The sequence below is a fragment of the Podarcis vaucheri genome, assembly GCF_965113315.1.
Source record: "Podarcis vaucheri genome assembly, chromosome: 2".
NCBI lineage: Eukaryota > Metazoa > Chordata > Lepidosauria > Squamata > Lacertidae > Podarcis > Podarcis vaucheri.
Window position 1 is genome coordinate 78,634,692 of NC_138760.1, and position 17,959 is coordinate 78,652,650.

General features: G+C 43.3%; 1 protein-coding gene across 11 annotated transcripts in view; it reads right to left on the bottom strand.

Moving 5' to 3' along the window:
• The window catches only part of LOC309527667 (semaphorin-3D-like), a 62,644-nt gene that overhangs the window by 15,473 nt on the left and 29,212 nt on the right, over window positions 1-17,959 (bottom strand). For 10 of the 11 annotated variants that reach the window (XM_082214517.1, XM_082214520.1, XM_082214515.1 and 7 more), the window contains 7 exons: window positions 14,691-14,905; window positions 9,726-9,886; window positions 9,447-9,509; window positions 8,107-8,226; window positions 5,813-5,915; window positions 4,347-4,475; window positions 916-1,061 (listed from right to left, as the gene is read on the bottom strand). In XM_082214517.1, the coding sequence (XP_082070643.1) occupies window positions 916-1,061; window positions 4,347-4,475; window positions 5,813-5,915; window positions 8,107-8,226; window positions 9,447-9,509; window positions 9,726-9,886; window positions 14,691-14,826 (858 nt within the window). In that variant the 5' untranslated portion in view covers window positions 14,827-14,905. Of the gene's footprint in view, window positions 1-915; window positions 1,062-4,346; window positions 4,476-5,812; window positions 5,916-8,106; window positions 8,227-9,446; window positions 9,510-9,725; window positions 9,887-12,251; window positions 12,379-14,690; window positions 14,906-17,959 lie in introns of those variants that run through there. The other variant, XM_082214512.1, reaches the window with a different exon arrangement.

Below are 17,959 nucleotides of genomic sequence, written 5' to 3' on the forward strand. Positions count from 1 at the left end.
CTGCTTTGACTGGAATCAACCCTATCATGGTCATACAACTGGTGTGTCTTAAAATTTTGGATGATCAGAATTGTCCAGCCCTTCTGGCAAAAGTGGAACACCAAAAGGGCCATTTCCCCCCTACTTCCATGCAGAAGGAAATTCTATGGAGTCCCAAGTCAACATGGGATTTCAACCGCAACATGGCTGCAAACTCAGGCTGGTTCTCAATGCAAACTTTCTGATTTCATGGTGGTTGTTTTGCCTGATGAAAAGAACGCTTATCAGATGAGTACCATGTTCCAAGACACAGGGAGAAGGAAAATTATCCACATTGGAAGCTGCAGAACAGGGATGGGAAGCCTCTGGCTCTCCAGACTACAACTTCCACCATCCCTGACCATTGACTATACTGGCTAGGGCTGATGTGAGTTGGAGTCTTCATCAAGCACAAACTCTGTATGCACAATGAAAGTATATTGCACACTAAATATCTCAAAGCAATGTGTACTGTAACATAAAATAATACAAACTCAAATAATATATGTACCAGTCTCAAATCAATATTTGAGAGATATATGCAATCTTACAAATTACAAATTCGATGTTACCAAGTTCAAGAGTGAGTTGTGTGAGTTGAAGTCCATCAACATCTAGAAAGCCAGAGGTTCCCAACTCCCATCACAGGAGGAGGAAAAAAAGATTTTATGTACCCAGCATCTGGGTACCAGTGTCACTCTGAGAAGGATTCACATTCAGACAAAAAGGTCATCCCACTAGGGTGGGGAGGTGGCTCTCAGCATCCCTTTCTGTCCTGTTAAAAGCATGATCATATTGGCAAACACTAAATATTCAAACCAGCAAGCAATGGTTCCTATAGGCTGAGTTGATTCTTTGAATCACAGCTGGGTTGTCCAGTTGACTCCCCTCACTGACCTTGCAGACCCGTGCCACCCGGGTATAGATGCGCCTTCTCTCCCACTGTCCAGCTTCCACTGCAGTCTCCCGGAAAAAGAAGTACACCTTATCATCATCATGGTTGTAGGTGTCGGGAATAGCATAGGCACCAATAAACACAGGCTCTGCAAGGAGGGAAATTCAGTTAAAAGTCAAAGGATCACAGAATTTTAGAGTTGGAAGGGATTCCAAGGGTCACCCCTGCAATGCAGAAATCAAGGAGTCACAGCTGCAATTCAGTTAAAAATTGCTGGCAGAACAATATATATACCTGTACAGTGGTACCTCGGGTTACATACGCTTCAGGTTACAGACTCCGCTAACCCAGAATAGTGCTTCAGGTTAAGAACTTTGCTTCAGGATGAGAACAGAAATCGTGCTCCGGCGGTGCAGCAGCAGCAGGAGGCCCCATTAGCTAAAGTGGTGCTTCAGGTTAAGAACAGTTTCAGGTTAAGTACAGACCTCCGGAACGAATTAAGTACTTAACCCGAGGTACCACTGTATATGTATGAATAAATGATTTTTAAAAATCAAGATAACAGTAAAAGAGGACAACTACGGTTGCAAAAAAAAAAAAAAAAAAAAACAAAAACGGCAAAAGAAAACCCACAATTATGAAATTTGTGGGCTACCTGTCCTTTTTTTGCCACCTGAGGAAGGAAGGTGTTGCTACCCTGGCTGCTGCCCTGCTGCTGAAGCCCCCCTTTCCAGGGTAGCATGGCTATAGGAGCGGAGGCTTCTGGTGATATCTTGCCCCACATTTTTATGTCCCACACATTCCTCCACAATCCCTCTGAATGTAGTGAGACATTTCTACCCATCTCCTGTTCTCTGGTCAATCAGTTCTCTACACTACTCAGTCAATCTCAGTGCAGAACAATCACTATCACCAAGAGATCCCACCCATTTCTCTCCAGGCAGAAAAACTATTGAGTTAATTTGTATGTCAATGAAAATCTGTTCATCCACTAATCTCTCTCAGTCCTTCTCTGCCGGTTTTTTTGGTAGTCCTTTATATTAGACCTCAAGTCTTGGAGAAGCTCTGTCCCAAAAGGGTCTATGTTTCTTCCAACCAGACCTCCATGTTCAAAAGTGGAGCCCAAATCTTGTTTCTTGTTGCTTTTAAGTCCAAATGTCCCAAATGTCCCAAAGGCTCCAACTTTCACCTTGATCAAATTTGTAATCCATAGGTCTTCAACTCTCCCCATAGGGAGATCCCTCCATTCTTCATTCTCCAACTCAAACCAAACTCTCATCATCCAGGTCTTGTTTTTCACATCTATCTTAGCAGGCCTCTGGCTCTCCTTTGTCGTCTGCGGCATTACAGCTCCTCCTTCCCACTCCTCTGAAACAGCACATATCTCTTCTTGTTCAGCTGCATAGGTTTCTTGAGTCAAGTCCTTGACACATTCAGCAAGTTTGTTTACTTTTAAATTCAAAGTTGTAGCATTTGTAGCCAAAGCTTCACTCTGACCTTGTAATTTTCCCATGAGAAAAAACATTCTATCCAGCTCAGCCTGTATTTTTCCACTTGCAGCCATTGTAATGTCTCAGAACCCCCTCTAGAGGGATTCTAGTTACTTAATATTCCTTCCAACTCCAATCCAACATTCAAGTTAATTTGTTTCAAGTCAGATTGAACAAGTTAATTTGTTTAAAGTCAGATTGTAACAAAAATAACCAGCAAAGGTAGCAGAAACCATTTTTTTTTCCTTTTCCAGCTTTGACAGCTAATTTGACAGCTGTCAAACTCTTTATGTCTCCTCAGCAGGCTCTCTCGCGGATCACTCCCAGGTCCTGGGGGGTTGCACTTCAGCTCTTAAAATTAGTTCTTATCCTCCAGCAAAGTTACTTATACTGCCAAGTCGTGGAATTAATATCTTTTATCCCAAAAAGAGAAGGATCTTCTCTCAACCTTAGTTATCAATTCTTGCTTTATTTTATCTACAGAAAGGGGAGACGGACTTCCTTTTAGCACCTCCCCCGATCATGCCAAATTCAGAAAAAAAAGGATTTTTGGTTCCAATTTCCGTACTACTCACGGGTTGTTACTTTTAGAGTCCAAATGTTCAAAGAAAGAAGTCAGCGCTCTCCGGCCATGGCATGCGGCTTCACTCCGTAGAAGAAGTGGTCTACTCTCAGCACCACGCCACTCTCCATCCCCCGTTCCGAAGCCTTTAAAAAGGCTTCTTCGTGGGTCGGGGAGGGCGCAAATGGTGCCCGCCGAGTCACCAAGTCCACAGGCTTCAGCGCTTGTGGTTTCTGAGGGTCCCTGCGTCGCCGCGGCAAGACCCGTCCTCTACAGAGCCGATTCCCTCTGGAGCTCGGAGGGAATCCGCCATTAGCCTTTCGCGCTCGGACGTGAGATCTCCAGGCTGATAGTTGATGGACTGATGGACATTCTTTGGGGATCGAAACCGGGAAAGGGGGAGGTGAGAGTTTTGGAATCCAAAGGGTGCATAATTATATGTTGTCTTTCTGTTATTGTGTTTTGCAATTAATATAAAAATTGGGAAATTCGTGGAAGGGAATTTGGGTCGACCTTAGAAAAGGGTGTAAAGAATGAGTATTGTTGTTTAAATTGAGGTCTATAAGTTAAAATTGGTTAATTAAGATGAATTAAGTATAATAATAATAAGGTTAAAGCTGGGGATAAGAACTTGCTGAGCTAACTATTGGAATTGGAATACAAGAAGGGGAGGTGTGGGGAAGTCAGGGAAAGATGTTAAGAAAATAAGGATCTGAAACTATACTTGTTATTTGTGTTGTGTTTGTTTGTGTTTTTGTATTTGTTTAAAAATCTTAATAAAAATGTATTTTTTAAAAAAGAAAATCTGTTCATCCATTTTGGATTTTCTTGTTTAAAGATTGAGTTTAATATACAAAACAGACCTACAACCTTTCCCTCAACTTGCTTTGCTTGGAAAGAAGGACATGTCTGCTCCACCAACTGCACATAAAAAACTTTTAATATTTCTCCTCATGCATGGAAATGACCATGCAATGGGCATGGACAATAGCCCTGGCTGAAAAGCTGATGTGCCAGATTCATGCGACCAAAGGGAATTCTAACCCCCATCCTTTCTATAATGTATGGCAACATTTTTTTATTATATGTGCCAAGAAGATTATGTTTATAACTCCCTGAGATCTCATGGTAATACATGGAAATGTTTTTTTGGAGTGAACTGTAAGAATTTGATTTGATAGTTTTAGGCAATGGGGTTGAAGTGTTGTAAGTTATCCTGCCTCCTGTTATAATGATGGCAACACAGCCATATTAGTTGGTTTACGTTCCACATCCTTGCTGTATCACTCTGTAGGTGAAGAGCTACATGCACAATAATGGCAGACTTGTTGGCTAACAGAGATCATATTCTGAGCAGCTGCTTCTGCCATCACCCACTTACCATTTAACCAGTAATCCTGGTTCTGTTCTGTCCGGATGTAGTTCTGGTCAACTCTGTCAAGCTGTGTACGGAAAAAAGCAGCACTGCTGCCCATGAAGTCAACAGAAGTGCCTGAATAAAACTCCCCATCTGTCAAATCAAAAAAAGAAAAAATATATACATTGGCAGAAAAGCTACATTCCAGATCTCTAAGGAAGTTTATTTCGCTTCATGCCTACACTCTGCACATTTTAAGAAAAATAATATTGGACTAACAATTTATGTATGATTGCTCTCTGATGCCTCCTCAGCGTTCAACAAATAGAAAAGTCCTCACTCAGTATGGAGATGCATTAATGGGAAAGAGGATTAATATATCAGAGACAGGGGTGTCCAAGAACGTTTTGCTGCTGTAGGCAAAATGCCCTGCTGATGCTCTGCCAACACTGCTCCCAACAGATTTGGACCTCCTCCCTGCCTTGCCACAGTGCCCACACTGCTGCCTGCGCCGCCGCCACAACTGCACCCTTGCCACAATGCTACAGTGGTGGTGAGGGTGCCATGTTAGGGCAAGGACATTGGACATTGTGGCAGCAGCAGTGGTGGCATGGGTGAAGCTGTGGCAGGGCTTCCAGTAGTGGGGCGGGTGGATCTGCTGCCTGAAACCATTTTTTTTTGCCTCGACCCATGGAAGTGCTAGCCTTGACCAGAGACCATGGATCAGAGAGTGAGGAACCTTTATCCACATGAGGACCGCATTCCCTTCTGGGTGACCTTCGGGGAGGGGGACACATGTCAGTGGTGGGCAGGGCAGGAATAAAGTCAGCAGAGCAATGAATGTGCATTTTAGTCTTTTGAACAGGGCTAGTTTCTTCATAATCGCACATCCTTCTCTATCATCCATGTAGACAAGCAGGAAGCTCAGGGGCACATTCCAGCCAGACAGAAACACCCAAGGAGGATGGCAAAATAGGGCTGAGGGGTGTGACTTGGGATGGGGTGTGGCCTGGGGAGAGTTCCAAGGGCCGGACAGAGAGGAGGGCCACATGTGCTCCCTGTGCTTGATGTTCCCCATTTCTGCCATTGAAGAAAGGAGGCACACAGAGACAAAGATTGCAAAAGCCACTGCTGGAATTAAACCTGTTAATATATATTGCATTTGTCTTAAATGGATCCATTTGTGCTCTGATTGATCCAGAGAAGGCCTGGATTAGTGAAAAGGGGAGGGAGGCCATTTTTGTTTATTCCCTCTACCCTCTCCCCCACCTCAAAATATGAAGAAGTTTGGGGGACCTTTTGGAACAGTGTGGTTAGTGGCCTGCAGGATAAAGGAAGATCTGGAAAAAATTGATGCTTCTTCCTCCTGACTTTGGGTCCTAGAAGCCTCTGCTAAATCAAATAGCGTTCTGTCAGTCGAGGGATGCTATTGGATACAAGAAGCCATTGTCTAGGTTTCGTGCCTGCTTTCTGTTCAGAGTCCCTCTTACCTATGAGCAGCCCTGTGAAAGGCTCATGGGGGCTGTATGGACACTTGCCTCTTCCAGATTCTATGGAGGACGTCACCAGCTGCATAGCTGGCACCACTGGTTCCTGCAGAGGACCATGGAAAAGATTTCATAAGTATCACTGTAAACAGAGTGGTCACGCTCACAGTGGAGATTGTTTTACACTTCAAAGAAATTGGCTCAACAGTCCTGGCTGCTCTCGACGGAACCTCCTGAACTAGAGAGTTTTAAGGTGCAGGCTGTTATTTTAACCACTGTCATCACCCCTTTCCACTCTCTTTGCTCACACCCAAACTATTTGCCACAGGAGTATCTTACTGTGGTGCACTTGTCACCTGCAAGTGATACCCATTTCAGTGTGGACTGTGTGGATGGTTCTGTAGGGGCCCAAATGGATGGGTGGCATGTGGTATGGGGTTAGACTAAATTATTTTTGGTCTTCTCCACCTCTATGACTCAAATAGTCAGCACTACCTACCTTGCCTTTGGTGCTAGAGTTGTAAAAGTGCTTTAGGCGTTCTGTGAAGCTTTTCCACAGAGTGGCAACCTCACAAAAGTTCCAGACTGGTTGTTTTTTGAGTGCTATGGAGCTGCCCTTTACTGAACATACTTGAAAAAATTATCATACAGTTGGAATTCTAATGATGCTGGCCAGGAAAGTTATTTATTTTGCTTCTCTTTACTTTGAAGTGAATAATAAAAGCCCATCTAGTCCAGCATCTTGTTCTCACAGTGGCCAACAGGACACTTATATGAAGTTTGAAAGAGGACTCTCCCAAATTGTGATTCCCAGCAATTGGCATTCAGAGGACTGAGTCTAGAAAAGCAGAAGGTTAACCTGTTAGATGGTCTGAAGTTCCTCTCTCTTCTTTATACTGTACTTTACATCACCAAAAAGGCCTCAGCCTCCCATGTACGGTGGTGCCTCGCAAGATGAAATTAATTCGTTCCACGAGTTTTTTCGTCTAGCGAACTTTTCGTCTTGCGAAGCACGGTGTTGGAAAAGTTTTGGAAAAGCTTCAAAAATCACCAAAAACCTCAAAAAAGGCTACCACACCACGTTCTATGAGTTGTTCCTCGAAGTCAAGTCGCAACTGCATTAACGGTGTTAAGAAAAAGGAAACAAACTTGCAAGACGTTTTCGTCTTGCGAAGCAAGCCAATAGGGAAATTCGTTTTGCGAAGCAGCTCAAAAACCGCAAAACCCTTTCGTCTAGCGAGTTTTTCGTCTTGCGAGGCATTCATCTTTCGGGGCACCACTGTACATTGTCCATTTATGTGCTTTGGGCTTTCTTGCCCAATGTGTTTCAGTTCCCATTTCTCCACTGCCCTTTAACACTACCTCTGACTGTTTTTTTCATGGATTGTCATTTGCTCTTGATTCAGCAGTAAAGAATGAGTTTTTGCAGGGAAAGCTCCAGAGCAAAAGAAACCACAACATTCAGATACAGAGCTTTAAAGTGTGGACCAGGCCTGGAAAAGCATGGAGGAAAGGTAAGTGTGGAAAGCCTTACACATCTTAAACAATCAATTTCCTTAGGAGAGACCATCACTGTAAATTAACAGGATTAATGAGGTGATTGACTTGAAGCTCTTTGAAACCTTGAAATCAGATATAAAAATACTAAGCAATATGGTGCCCACTTATTATGTGTACTTGTGTTGTGCTAATCCAAAGAATTTGGCCTTTGACCAACATAATCCAAAGTGTCAAGAATAGCCTTAAGCCTGTGTCTAGGGTATTATGCCAAAGTCTGACTGGAATTGGTGGGATTGGCCCAAGTGAACAGATTACAGGATTTCACCCACTGCTGGGATGGTTGCCATGGAGTTACTAGAGAGGGCAGAATGCTGGTGTGGAAGTTAATAATACCTGAAGAGAATAAGTGATTGTCTCCTAAATCCCTCATCACTTATTCATTCTGGGTATCTCTACAAAATGTTTTTGTACTGTCTGCAGAAAGAGCAAATGCATAAGACATCTTCTGAAAAAGGCTGGAAGAGTAGGCAGCTATCTTTCTTCCTTACTATGGAAAGCATCAGAAAAGAGTCTCAGTGAAAGAATTCCCTGTTCCTCAGAGAAGCAGGCGATATTGCAAAACACAGGTAAAAATATAATGCTGGTTTTTTTATCTGATGCAAGAAGTCAATACGACAATCATTCCCCTGCTCTCAAATATACAATAGTATGCATTGAGGGAGAAGTCGGATGCAGAAAGAGTTACACTGCATCTAGATTTTGATACCTGTAATACTGGCCTTGTGGATGCAACTCACCTCCACTCCAGCTCTGAGATATATGAAGGCACATATGGGCTGGTAGGAGCCTGTTCCACAGGCAAACACATGAGTGCTGTTGAAATGCTGGAGAAAGCGGATGAAATTGGCACATTCCATCTAGTAAAGGAGTCAAAGATGTAAAAGATGGCAGGATTTTACTTGGACATTTTTGGTTTGACCCAGTATTCCCACCATGAAAGGAAAGGAAGTATCTGACTTACAAACTATGCATCTAACGGTATTTGCTGGGTGATAGCTGGTTTTCAAAATCTGGTTTTCAAAACCAGCTAAACATTGCAATATATTGATATATCACGATATCTGAAATAAGGAAGGAGCTATGCAGAGGCAAACAGGACAATGTCCTGGCAACTGCTACTACTTAAGGGTCTAAAACTGAGAAATGGTGATATTATCAATCACCTCATGGTGATATTGTGAGGTTTAGCTGCTGATAACTTTGCAATGTGTTGCTGGTGAGTTATTGCGATGTTTAGCTGGTGAGTTAACGCAATGCTGAAAACCAAATATCGCCTAGCCCTTACACAAATTGTGATTCAGCAATATATTGCCAGCTCAAATATTATGAAACAATTATCACGATGTGAACTTCAAACTGATTTTGGATGATATATTGATATGTTGCCCAGCCCTACAAGGTACTGATGCTGGATTGAGGCCATAGCCTGATTTACTCATCTACTTACCATTTGAGAAGTTGCTCCTGCCTGTGCACATCCACAAATCACTAAACGAATGTCTTTATACAGTGGTACCTTGGGTTACATACGCTTCAGGTTACAGACGCTTCAGGTTACAGACTCCGCTAATCCAGAAATAGTACCTCGGGTTAAGAACTTTGCTTCAGGATGAAAACAGAAATCATGCGGCGGCGGCGCAGCAGCAGGAGGCCCCATTAGCTACAGTGGTGCTTCAGGTTAAGAACGGATTTCCGGAACAAATTAAGTACGTAACCAGAGGTACCACTGGTTCTTAGCTACAATCCTATACCTACATGGGAGTAAGCCTCAGTGAATTATAGACTATTAATTTGTATGAATGGCTTTAGAGCATGTAAGAATTTTTTTTGTTTTTAGGATTTATGGTTTTTGTAGTATTATCTTATTTTTGTGTTGTATACTGCTTTGATGGCCTCAGGTTATAAAATAGTTTATAAATTTGTAAAATAATGATGGTGGTAATAAAAACATCAACATCAGTTCAGTGGGACTTACTTCTGAGTAAGCATGTATAGGATTGCATTGTAGTTAGTGATCACAGATCATTCAGGAGGCACCTCAACCTAAACCATGGAGCCTAAAGTCCACCATTTTTACCTTAGGATTCTTCCCAGCCAGTCTGCAGTGCTCCATTTGATCTCTAGGAGCTGGCCAGAAAATCTGGAAGAGAAAACACAACCAAGAATGTGGATGGAATCCATTGCAGCAGTAAGTGGGATATGCACATGGGAAACGAGGTTCAATCACCTAATGAGACGTCCCTTCCACTTTTCTCCCCACACTCCCTGTATAGCACATGGACCAAAACCTGATGGCTGTTTTCTGTTTTTCTCCCTTCCCACCCCACCCCAAAGCAACCTCCTTTGGCACTCTGACCTTCTGCGGCTCTTTGTTGGGGCTGTCAAGGTTGAGCAAAAATATGTGGTCCTTAGCGCCTGCCATCAGCCATGCCCTCTTTTCGTCCACAAGTAGTGTCTGGAGTGCCAGCTCATCCTCAGAGTCCAAGAGCAGCTGAGAGCTGTTTGATCTCAGGAGGTCTGTAAGGTGGAATTTGCAAACAGAAATATGAAGATGGTGGGCTCATCCACACTTCTACCTGTACCCTGCCTAGAAGGCACAGGTGGGTCCAAGTGGTTTCCTGCTTGTCTCGTGCTTTCTAGGCATGGGTCTGTGTGGTTTTGCCTTTGCCCTGCCACTTTCCCCCAGAAAACCCACTCTTTAGCAATAAATCATAACAAACGGTAATATGCGGAAAACCCAATTGCCATGCCTGCTCACTCTCGCCTGAGAAAGATTTTTGGAAGCCGAACGTCCGGCGCTGCTTCTGTGGCTTCCGATTGGCTGCAGCCAATCAGAAGTTGTGCCTTGGTTTTCAAATGATTCCAGGAGTCAAACGGACTCCTGGAAGGCATTCTGTTAGAGAACCAAGGTACGACTGTACTTTTGTCCATTTACTGTATTTATTTTTCCCGATTTGAACTATAAAATGGTGATTTTCTTGAGTCAAAATGAGAGTACACCTAATTTTTTTTTTTAAAAAAAGCACTGATAATCATCATAATGCAAGGAGCATTAATGAAAGACAAGAGATTGGGCCACTATGGTTAAAATTTTAAAAAAGTCAGGGCTCTGAGAATGGAATGCTAGTGGGGAAATAGCCAAGAAGAGACACAGTAAAGTGTTAGAAGTTGGTTCCTTTCCTGAATATGTTTTCTTCTTACCAGCTTTGAAGGTCTGAGTCAATCATAGGGGTGGGGCTGCAGCTCTTTAAAGAAGAGTTTGGATTTGATATCCCACTTTATCACTACCCTAAGGAGTCTCAAAGTGGCTAACAATCTCCTTTCCCTTCCTCCCCCACAATAAACACTCTGTGAGGTGAGTGAGGCTGAGAGACTTCAAAGAAGTGTGACTAGCCCAAGGTCACCAGGCAGCTGCATGTGGAGGAGCGGAGACGCGAACCTGGTTCACCAGATTACGAGACTACCGCTCTTAACCACTACACCACACAGGCCTATATAGAGACACAACTGCCTATATGGTGGTGTGGGTGCAATATTAGTGTAGAACACTGACAGGAACAATGAGTAACCCATCAAGGGATGCAGTGTGTGAACTTTGCACTCTCTATGTGCAATTGTTGCTGGAGACAGATTGCACGTCACATGGAAATTAACTGATCCACATCACTTTTAAAAAAACAAAAATATACCAGGATAACCAGACTAAGAGCAGAGAACCATGTCTGAGAATCTTTATTGCTAAGTATACTTTCTTTCTGGCTCTTTCATTCGTTCTGTTTTCATTTGGGCAAGGGAGCCATGAGACAGAAACTGTGTGATGCTGTAGTGTAGACCCATCACCCTTTGGCATATGCCCCTTCCATCCCATAGAAAGGTGGAGTCTGGCTGGGAGTGGGAGGGGAGACATGGCCATCCTCTTAGCAGCAGTTCAATGGGGATGAGCAGTGTTAGTGTGAAAGAGAATGAAAGTGACATCATCGTCTTATTGGGGCCGATTTTATACAAAAACTTTGGGAAGCATGCTTTTGAGTTGTGCAGAATACGTTCTCAAACAAAAGAAGGCTCCAAAACAAGGAACAAAAACAAGGAAACCTACCATGTTTTCATTCAATGCTTCTGTTTTTCTAGCTGTGATAACTGCTATTTAAATAGAGAAAGAAAAAGGACGGCCCCTCCTTGTGCTCTTGCCACTGCACTGGGCCCCACAATCCTGACACTCCCCATTGACAACACTAGGAAAGCCATCGTCTTGCTGCTGTGGTGGGCTATTGTTTTTGGCCTTATTCTCTCAAGAACATCTTTCCTTTGCACTCCCTGCCTTGAGTTTTCTCATTTCCTTTTGGCCAGCCCATCTGTTTCTTTCTCCCTCCCACCTATTCTACTCCCAGGGTGGAGGGCGCCTCCGAGGACTTTCCAAATGTAAACCCCGTCATTCCTTGTATCCTTGAACTTGGTTTGATATCTGTGAGTCACACCTCCTGCCATTGTCTTCATTGCCCCTTGGTCCTCTGCAAGCTGGGAACTTCCTTTTAGCTGAGACCAAATATTAAGCATTTTTCTAGCATGTCTGACCCTAGTACACACTTTGAAGTTCTATTTCTATCCAGCTAAAGCCTTTCAGCTGTTTACTTTTCAAAGAAACCCAGATCGATTTGTTTAATTTTTGTGACCTGTTATCACTGCTGGCAGTATATCTGAAACTCTGTGCTTTGGAAATGTTTGGCCCCATTGCAGACCACATTAATCTGGTGGTCTCTTTTTGTCTAAGTTTGCTTTCTATCACCCCATCCTAAAACCTCCATCTGTCAAACCACTTTCAGCTCTCTTTAAATTTATTGTTTATCTCCACTCTCTGAGTTCTAGTTAAGGAAATTAACTCTACCTAGAATTAGCAGTAATGCATCAAAGCTCCACTGCATCCATTAACTGGTACTTCCTTTGTAAATAAGATCCACCCAACTGTCTTGCATTTCTCTTATTGATCCTGCCTTTGGTTGTCTCCAGACTGCCTGCATTTTGTGGGAGAGATTGGCGTGCATAATGGAAATTTAGGCTTGTGCAATTAAATAGGATTAAAATGCCCTGTTGTCCTAGCACAACAAATTCAATTTATTTTAAATGACTTTTTGTGGTTAGGAGTGATGTGGAAATGTACTGAAAAGTGTGGAATGAAGGGATGATTAATGAGAAGATACATAAACACTGCACAAGCAATTTAGAATGAATGCCCCTTGCTGTATATCCTTCCCACAAACAAATCAGGATGAACGCTCAATAAAGACAAGATACAGTCCTACCTTGGATCCTGAATGCCTTGGTACTCAGGCGTTTTGGCTCCCAAACGCTGCAAACCTGGAAGCGAGTTTTCTGGCTTGCAAACGTTCTTTGGAACCCAAATGTCTGACGGGGCTTCCGCGGCTTCCAACTGGCTGCAGGCAGGGGCATAGCAAGGGAGATGCAGTAGGTGCGGCCCACCCCGGGTGACCCCACTGAGGGAGGTGACAAAATGGTGGCGGCACTCACCATGGAGCCTGCAGTGCGCCCGAGCCACACGTCTCTCCTGGGAGTGAGGCAGTGGCTTGAGCACCCACAGGCTCCGCGCTGCCCCAAACAGTCTGCCCATTGCCTCCCCCTCAGTTGTAGAGCGGCTGAATTGGAGGAGGCAGGCAGACTACTTGGAGACCCCGTGGTGCCCCAGTGGGTGGCTGGCCCTGCCCCCAGGCACAGGGCACGAGCCGCCCCAGGCACCCAATCGGTTTGCTCCGCCGCTGGCTGCAGGAGCTTCCTGCAGCCAATCAGAAGCCGCACTTTGGTTTCCGAACATTTTGGAAGTCGAACGGACTTCTGGAACGGATTCCATTTTACTTCCAAGGTATGACTGTATAGTCTAATCTCCATATAGTTCTTTTTGTCCAAAACATGTTATGAATATTGGATGTATCTAATTTTTTTCTATCAGCACTATTACCTCCAAAGTAGCACTTTGCTGGGGTTGGTTGTCACTTTAAAAAAATGTACCTCTCACAGAATTTCGGTGAATATAATAGTCATGATAAGCACAAAATAAGCTGGTGCACTTCCACCCATCACTGCACCCACAGGCCAGAAAAGTTTGCACATATAGAATTACTGCATGTTACAGCTCTGTCTAGAAGTACTAGGCTTATGTCAAGAAGGGGGGAAAAGATGGCAGCCACCACACAATGTCTAGAAAATTGCTACAAAAGAAAAAAGAAGCAAAATTTCACTAGTCTTATCAGCCCTAAAAAGGACTCCATGGACACAATATTTCCAGAACTGCTTCTTTTTTAAGGGTATATGAAGTATTGGAGCATTTCTAGAGGGTGGAAGGGCTACACATTGTTTTGCTCTTGATGTTTGAGTGTTTCAGGAGACAGAGCCAACACTGTTGTGTGGAGCCCAGTGCAAACGCTCTCTGTTCAACAAAGGCATGCCACAAAAAGTCTGAGTGCTGTAGAGAGAATTGCCTTGCCCTTTGCCTTTCTGGTATACAGGTTTTGGTTAGAGAACTGCATCACACCACTTAGAGAAGTGTGAATTTTGAGGAATAGTTGTGTTTTGGCATTTTTATTGTTTTGGGAGTGCAAATTAGGTAGGCTCACATTAAAATGCAAATCAAACCAATTCCTCTCCCATCCCTACCACTGTCCAATGTACCTTTGTGATGTTTGAAGCCACTGCATTTCACACAAAACTATTGCATTCAATGTGCCAACCAGATTGTGGTGTTGACAGTATCATACTTACTCTCATCTACACAAGTTTGCCACTTGAAGGAAGAAGAAAAAAGAGAGAAGCAAAATCTCTGCAACACAAGCTAATTGGAAAAAAATGTCTAGATGCTCTGAATTGATTGGCATCCGTCTGTCTCGGGAAACAATAGAAAAGTGCGCCTTTGGGGGATCCTCTAGATCCCAACAAAATAAGTTAACATCTGTGCATCTATTGTGCTCACCTGGAAGGGCCCAGAGAGTTCACCTGCAAGTCATTTAAGATTAGAAAGTACAAAAGAGCAGAACAAAGAGTCTCAGATGGACTGTTCATCCTATATTAATGTGGCTTGAATGGGTTGCATATATTCAGATGCCTGAGGTAGTAGAAGAGGCTTAACTTTCAGAGAGGGTCACAGGATGAGAATTTTGGATTAGTGAATGTGACAAAGGGAAAGATGTGTGTGGGAACCCTTAGGTCAGATACACAGCCTGCATCTGCCTTGTCTTTGTCCTCCAGTGTGGATTAGTTATGGCTCAGGGTGTCCATCCTAGGAACTTACTTGAAAGACTGGCAAGACAAGTCCTACCTTGATATGAGAGGCGGAGGCGGGGGACCCACTGCTTCCAGGGAGTACCGTTCTCAACTGTCAGCAAAACAACCCAAGCCACTAGGACTACGTTGGTGGTGAAGCAGCAGCACCTACAGAAAGTCAAGCTGATCATCCCCTCGTCACAGTCAATAATTCCTATGTCAGCAATAATGTCTTGCTCATAGATGCATTTTCTTGCCAGAGAGAGTCACCTGAAAGAGAAATGGAAAAGATTCCTTACTAGACTCACAGGTGCTAGGAGGTCTAGTGAATGTAGCCCAGTCATTCATTGTCCCAATTCCCCTTTTCTTCCATCGTGAACCTTTCTGGGTGGGCTGGATCTGGCTACACTTCTGATCTAGAAATATATTGGTAGCTAGCATATGAGTATAAATACTCAGGATGTTTAGGTTAAAACTACCATTTCAGTTACTTTAAGTGTGGGTCCCTCTGCATTCTGCTTTAAAGCAGAGGCTTTTCCTTCTGTTAAACAAAATGTCAAAATATTTCAGTTTTTCCTCTTAGTGAATGACTTATTTTCCTTAGTCCCGGTTCAGCCTTGGCAAGCTACAATCCTGGCAACATGGATCCTGTCAGATTGTGGATAATTAAAAAAGGATGCACTTGTCTTGCCAAGACTTGAAACCTGATCTTATGCATATTTATTTGGGAGTAACGGTCTAACTCAGGGATGGGGAGCCTGCAGCTCTCTCTATTCAATAATACTGAATACTGCACCTCCCACCATCCCTGCATTGGCCATTCTGAATGGGACTGATGGGAGTCCAATCCCATTGGTCCCATTCAGCATGGCCAATGCTCAGGGATGATGGGAGGTTCAGTCACTGGAGAGTCACAGGTTCCCCATTGCAGGTCTAACTGTGACAGTGACTAAATGTGACTCATACATTTGAACATGGTTTGTGTGAAGATGTATAAAGTGGGAGGTGAGCATGATTTAAAGCAGAGGTGGAAAAAGGATGCTCTACTTTTCTCCTTTGATATGCCTGCCCATGAATGAATTTCTCTAAGCAGACTCCCTTCTGATCTCAGAGCCTAGCCAAAGGAAAAAGCAGTCCCCGCCCATTCTACACAAGAAATTGCCCCTTTTTATAGTTATTCAATGGATTTTATAAAAAGAAAACACATGGGCCTGCTATGTCGCATTTAGTTACCTACTAAAGTCCTGCTGAATGCAGTGGAACATACTTCACAAGGTTGTAGATTACAACTATATGTTTCTATAAACTTGGGAGAGGAGTACAGGACTGGTGGCCCTCCAGATGTTGTTGGGACTCTAGCTCTTGTCCATTGGTCACACTGGCTGGGGTTGATGAGAGTTGTGGTTCAAAAACATCTGGAGGGCCACAGGTTCTGTACTACAAACACTGAAATGTTTAAATAAAAAAAATTCCTTCCAGTAGCACCTTAAAGACCAACTAAGTTAGTTCTTGGTATGAGCTTTCGTGTGCATGCACACTTCTTCAGATACACTGAAACAGAAGTTGCCAGATCCTTCTATATAGTGAGAAGGTGGGGAGGGGTATTACTCAGAAGGGTGGTGGGAATGGGAGATTGGCAGATAGCTGAAATGAGCCTGTTGATGACTCTTAACGACTGTAATAGGTCTTACAGGAAAAGGCAAGGGGTAAGAAGGTGAGAAATGGCTTAGTCATGTATAATGAGATAAGAATCCAATGTCTCTGTTCAGACCAGGTCTCTCCATGGTTTTAAGTTTGGTAATGAGTTGCAATTCAGCAGCTTCTCTTTCCAGTCTATTTGCCAGAGACAGGAATTTCATTTTGACATTTTCTCTGTTTGCCAGAGACAGGAAGTTCATTTTGACATTTTGTTCTATAGGGCTTGTGTTTGGAGATGACCCAGAGTGAAAGTAGATTCTGGCTCTCATTCTATGGAAGAAAATAAGTTCAAATGTAAGCAGGGAGGCCACATAAGGGGCAGAGGAAACAGGAAGAACAGGTACAAACATGGTGCTTCCATGCCTTGTATACTATTGAAGGATGTTATGATCAGTCCATCAGTTAACATAAACTCTTCGTATGAGTATGGAAAAGTCCAGGTCTTTAGGATAACGGAAGATGCCTGATGAAATCTGTCCTATTTTGGTGGCATCAAATTGTGAATGTTTTTCAGTGCTCAAAATCTATTTATATCAAGTGGGGGGAAATGTCCACATATGTCTCCAAACGAAAACTACATTTCTAAAAGTAGGATTTTGAAAATTGGCCACTAAAATCTTTGCGCTTAAAACAGTGTTTCCCAAAGTGGGCATTACTGCCCCCTGGGAGGTGCTGGAATGATCCAGGGGAGCAGTAGTAGTCTCAGGTGCAATTGGGGAGCACTGAATAACGGTGAGGTGGTGGTGGAAGCATAAGGAAAGAGTAGAAGAAAATATATTTGAAAAAACCATTTGTACATGCTTCATCTGTTGTGTAATGACACTTATTGCCAGATCGGGTGCTGGCCCCACCTCTGGGGCAGATCGGACTGAGCCAGCAGACTTCACTCTGGTCCGCCCCATGGGTTCTTACAACATCTTTCTTGTAGGATGTTGGCAGAAATATATACACATAAAAGAACACAAATTTGTCACTGCATCTTCCTGTTTGTTCACTTAAAGAAGGTAGATTTCCAGAGGGCTCTGAGGTTTTCTTTTTCTTTTTCTGGAAAGGGGTCAGTTTGGGAACCTCTGCCTTAGACAGTAAAGGAAGGTATTCAGGAGACTAAGCAAGGTAAAGGTAAATGACCCCTGGACGGTTAGGTCCAGTCAAAGGCAACTATGGGGTATGGCGCTAACCTCGCTTCAGGCCGAGGGGGGTGGCGTTTGTTCACAGACAAACAATCATATACTGATATACAAAAGTATATATCAACTGGGAGCTTAATTTGTAATCTACAAGCCAGTTTAATTTGCTGCAAATAACTGCATTTAAGTTGATGTAGCATCTCCTGTAATCCTAACATGGCATCACTGCTGTTACAGAAAAGCATTGTCATCCATCCTATCATATGCAAAAATGATGCAATATTTCTAAAAATTTGAATCTGGCAGGAAGCCCTGGTCAGTGCCACATGTGATTATTGTTCCGGGAAACAACAACGAAAGATCAACATTTGCTGCAGGAAATAAATGAAATGTGAAAGTAAAACATGTGAGTATTTGCCTCTTTATCTATTTATTTACAAGTTTTTTTTTACCACATCCTCCCGTCCTTCCACCTTAGGAGCACAGGTTGGCTTACAAT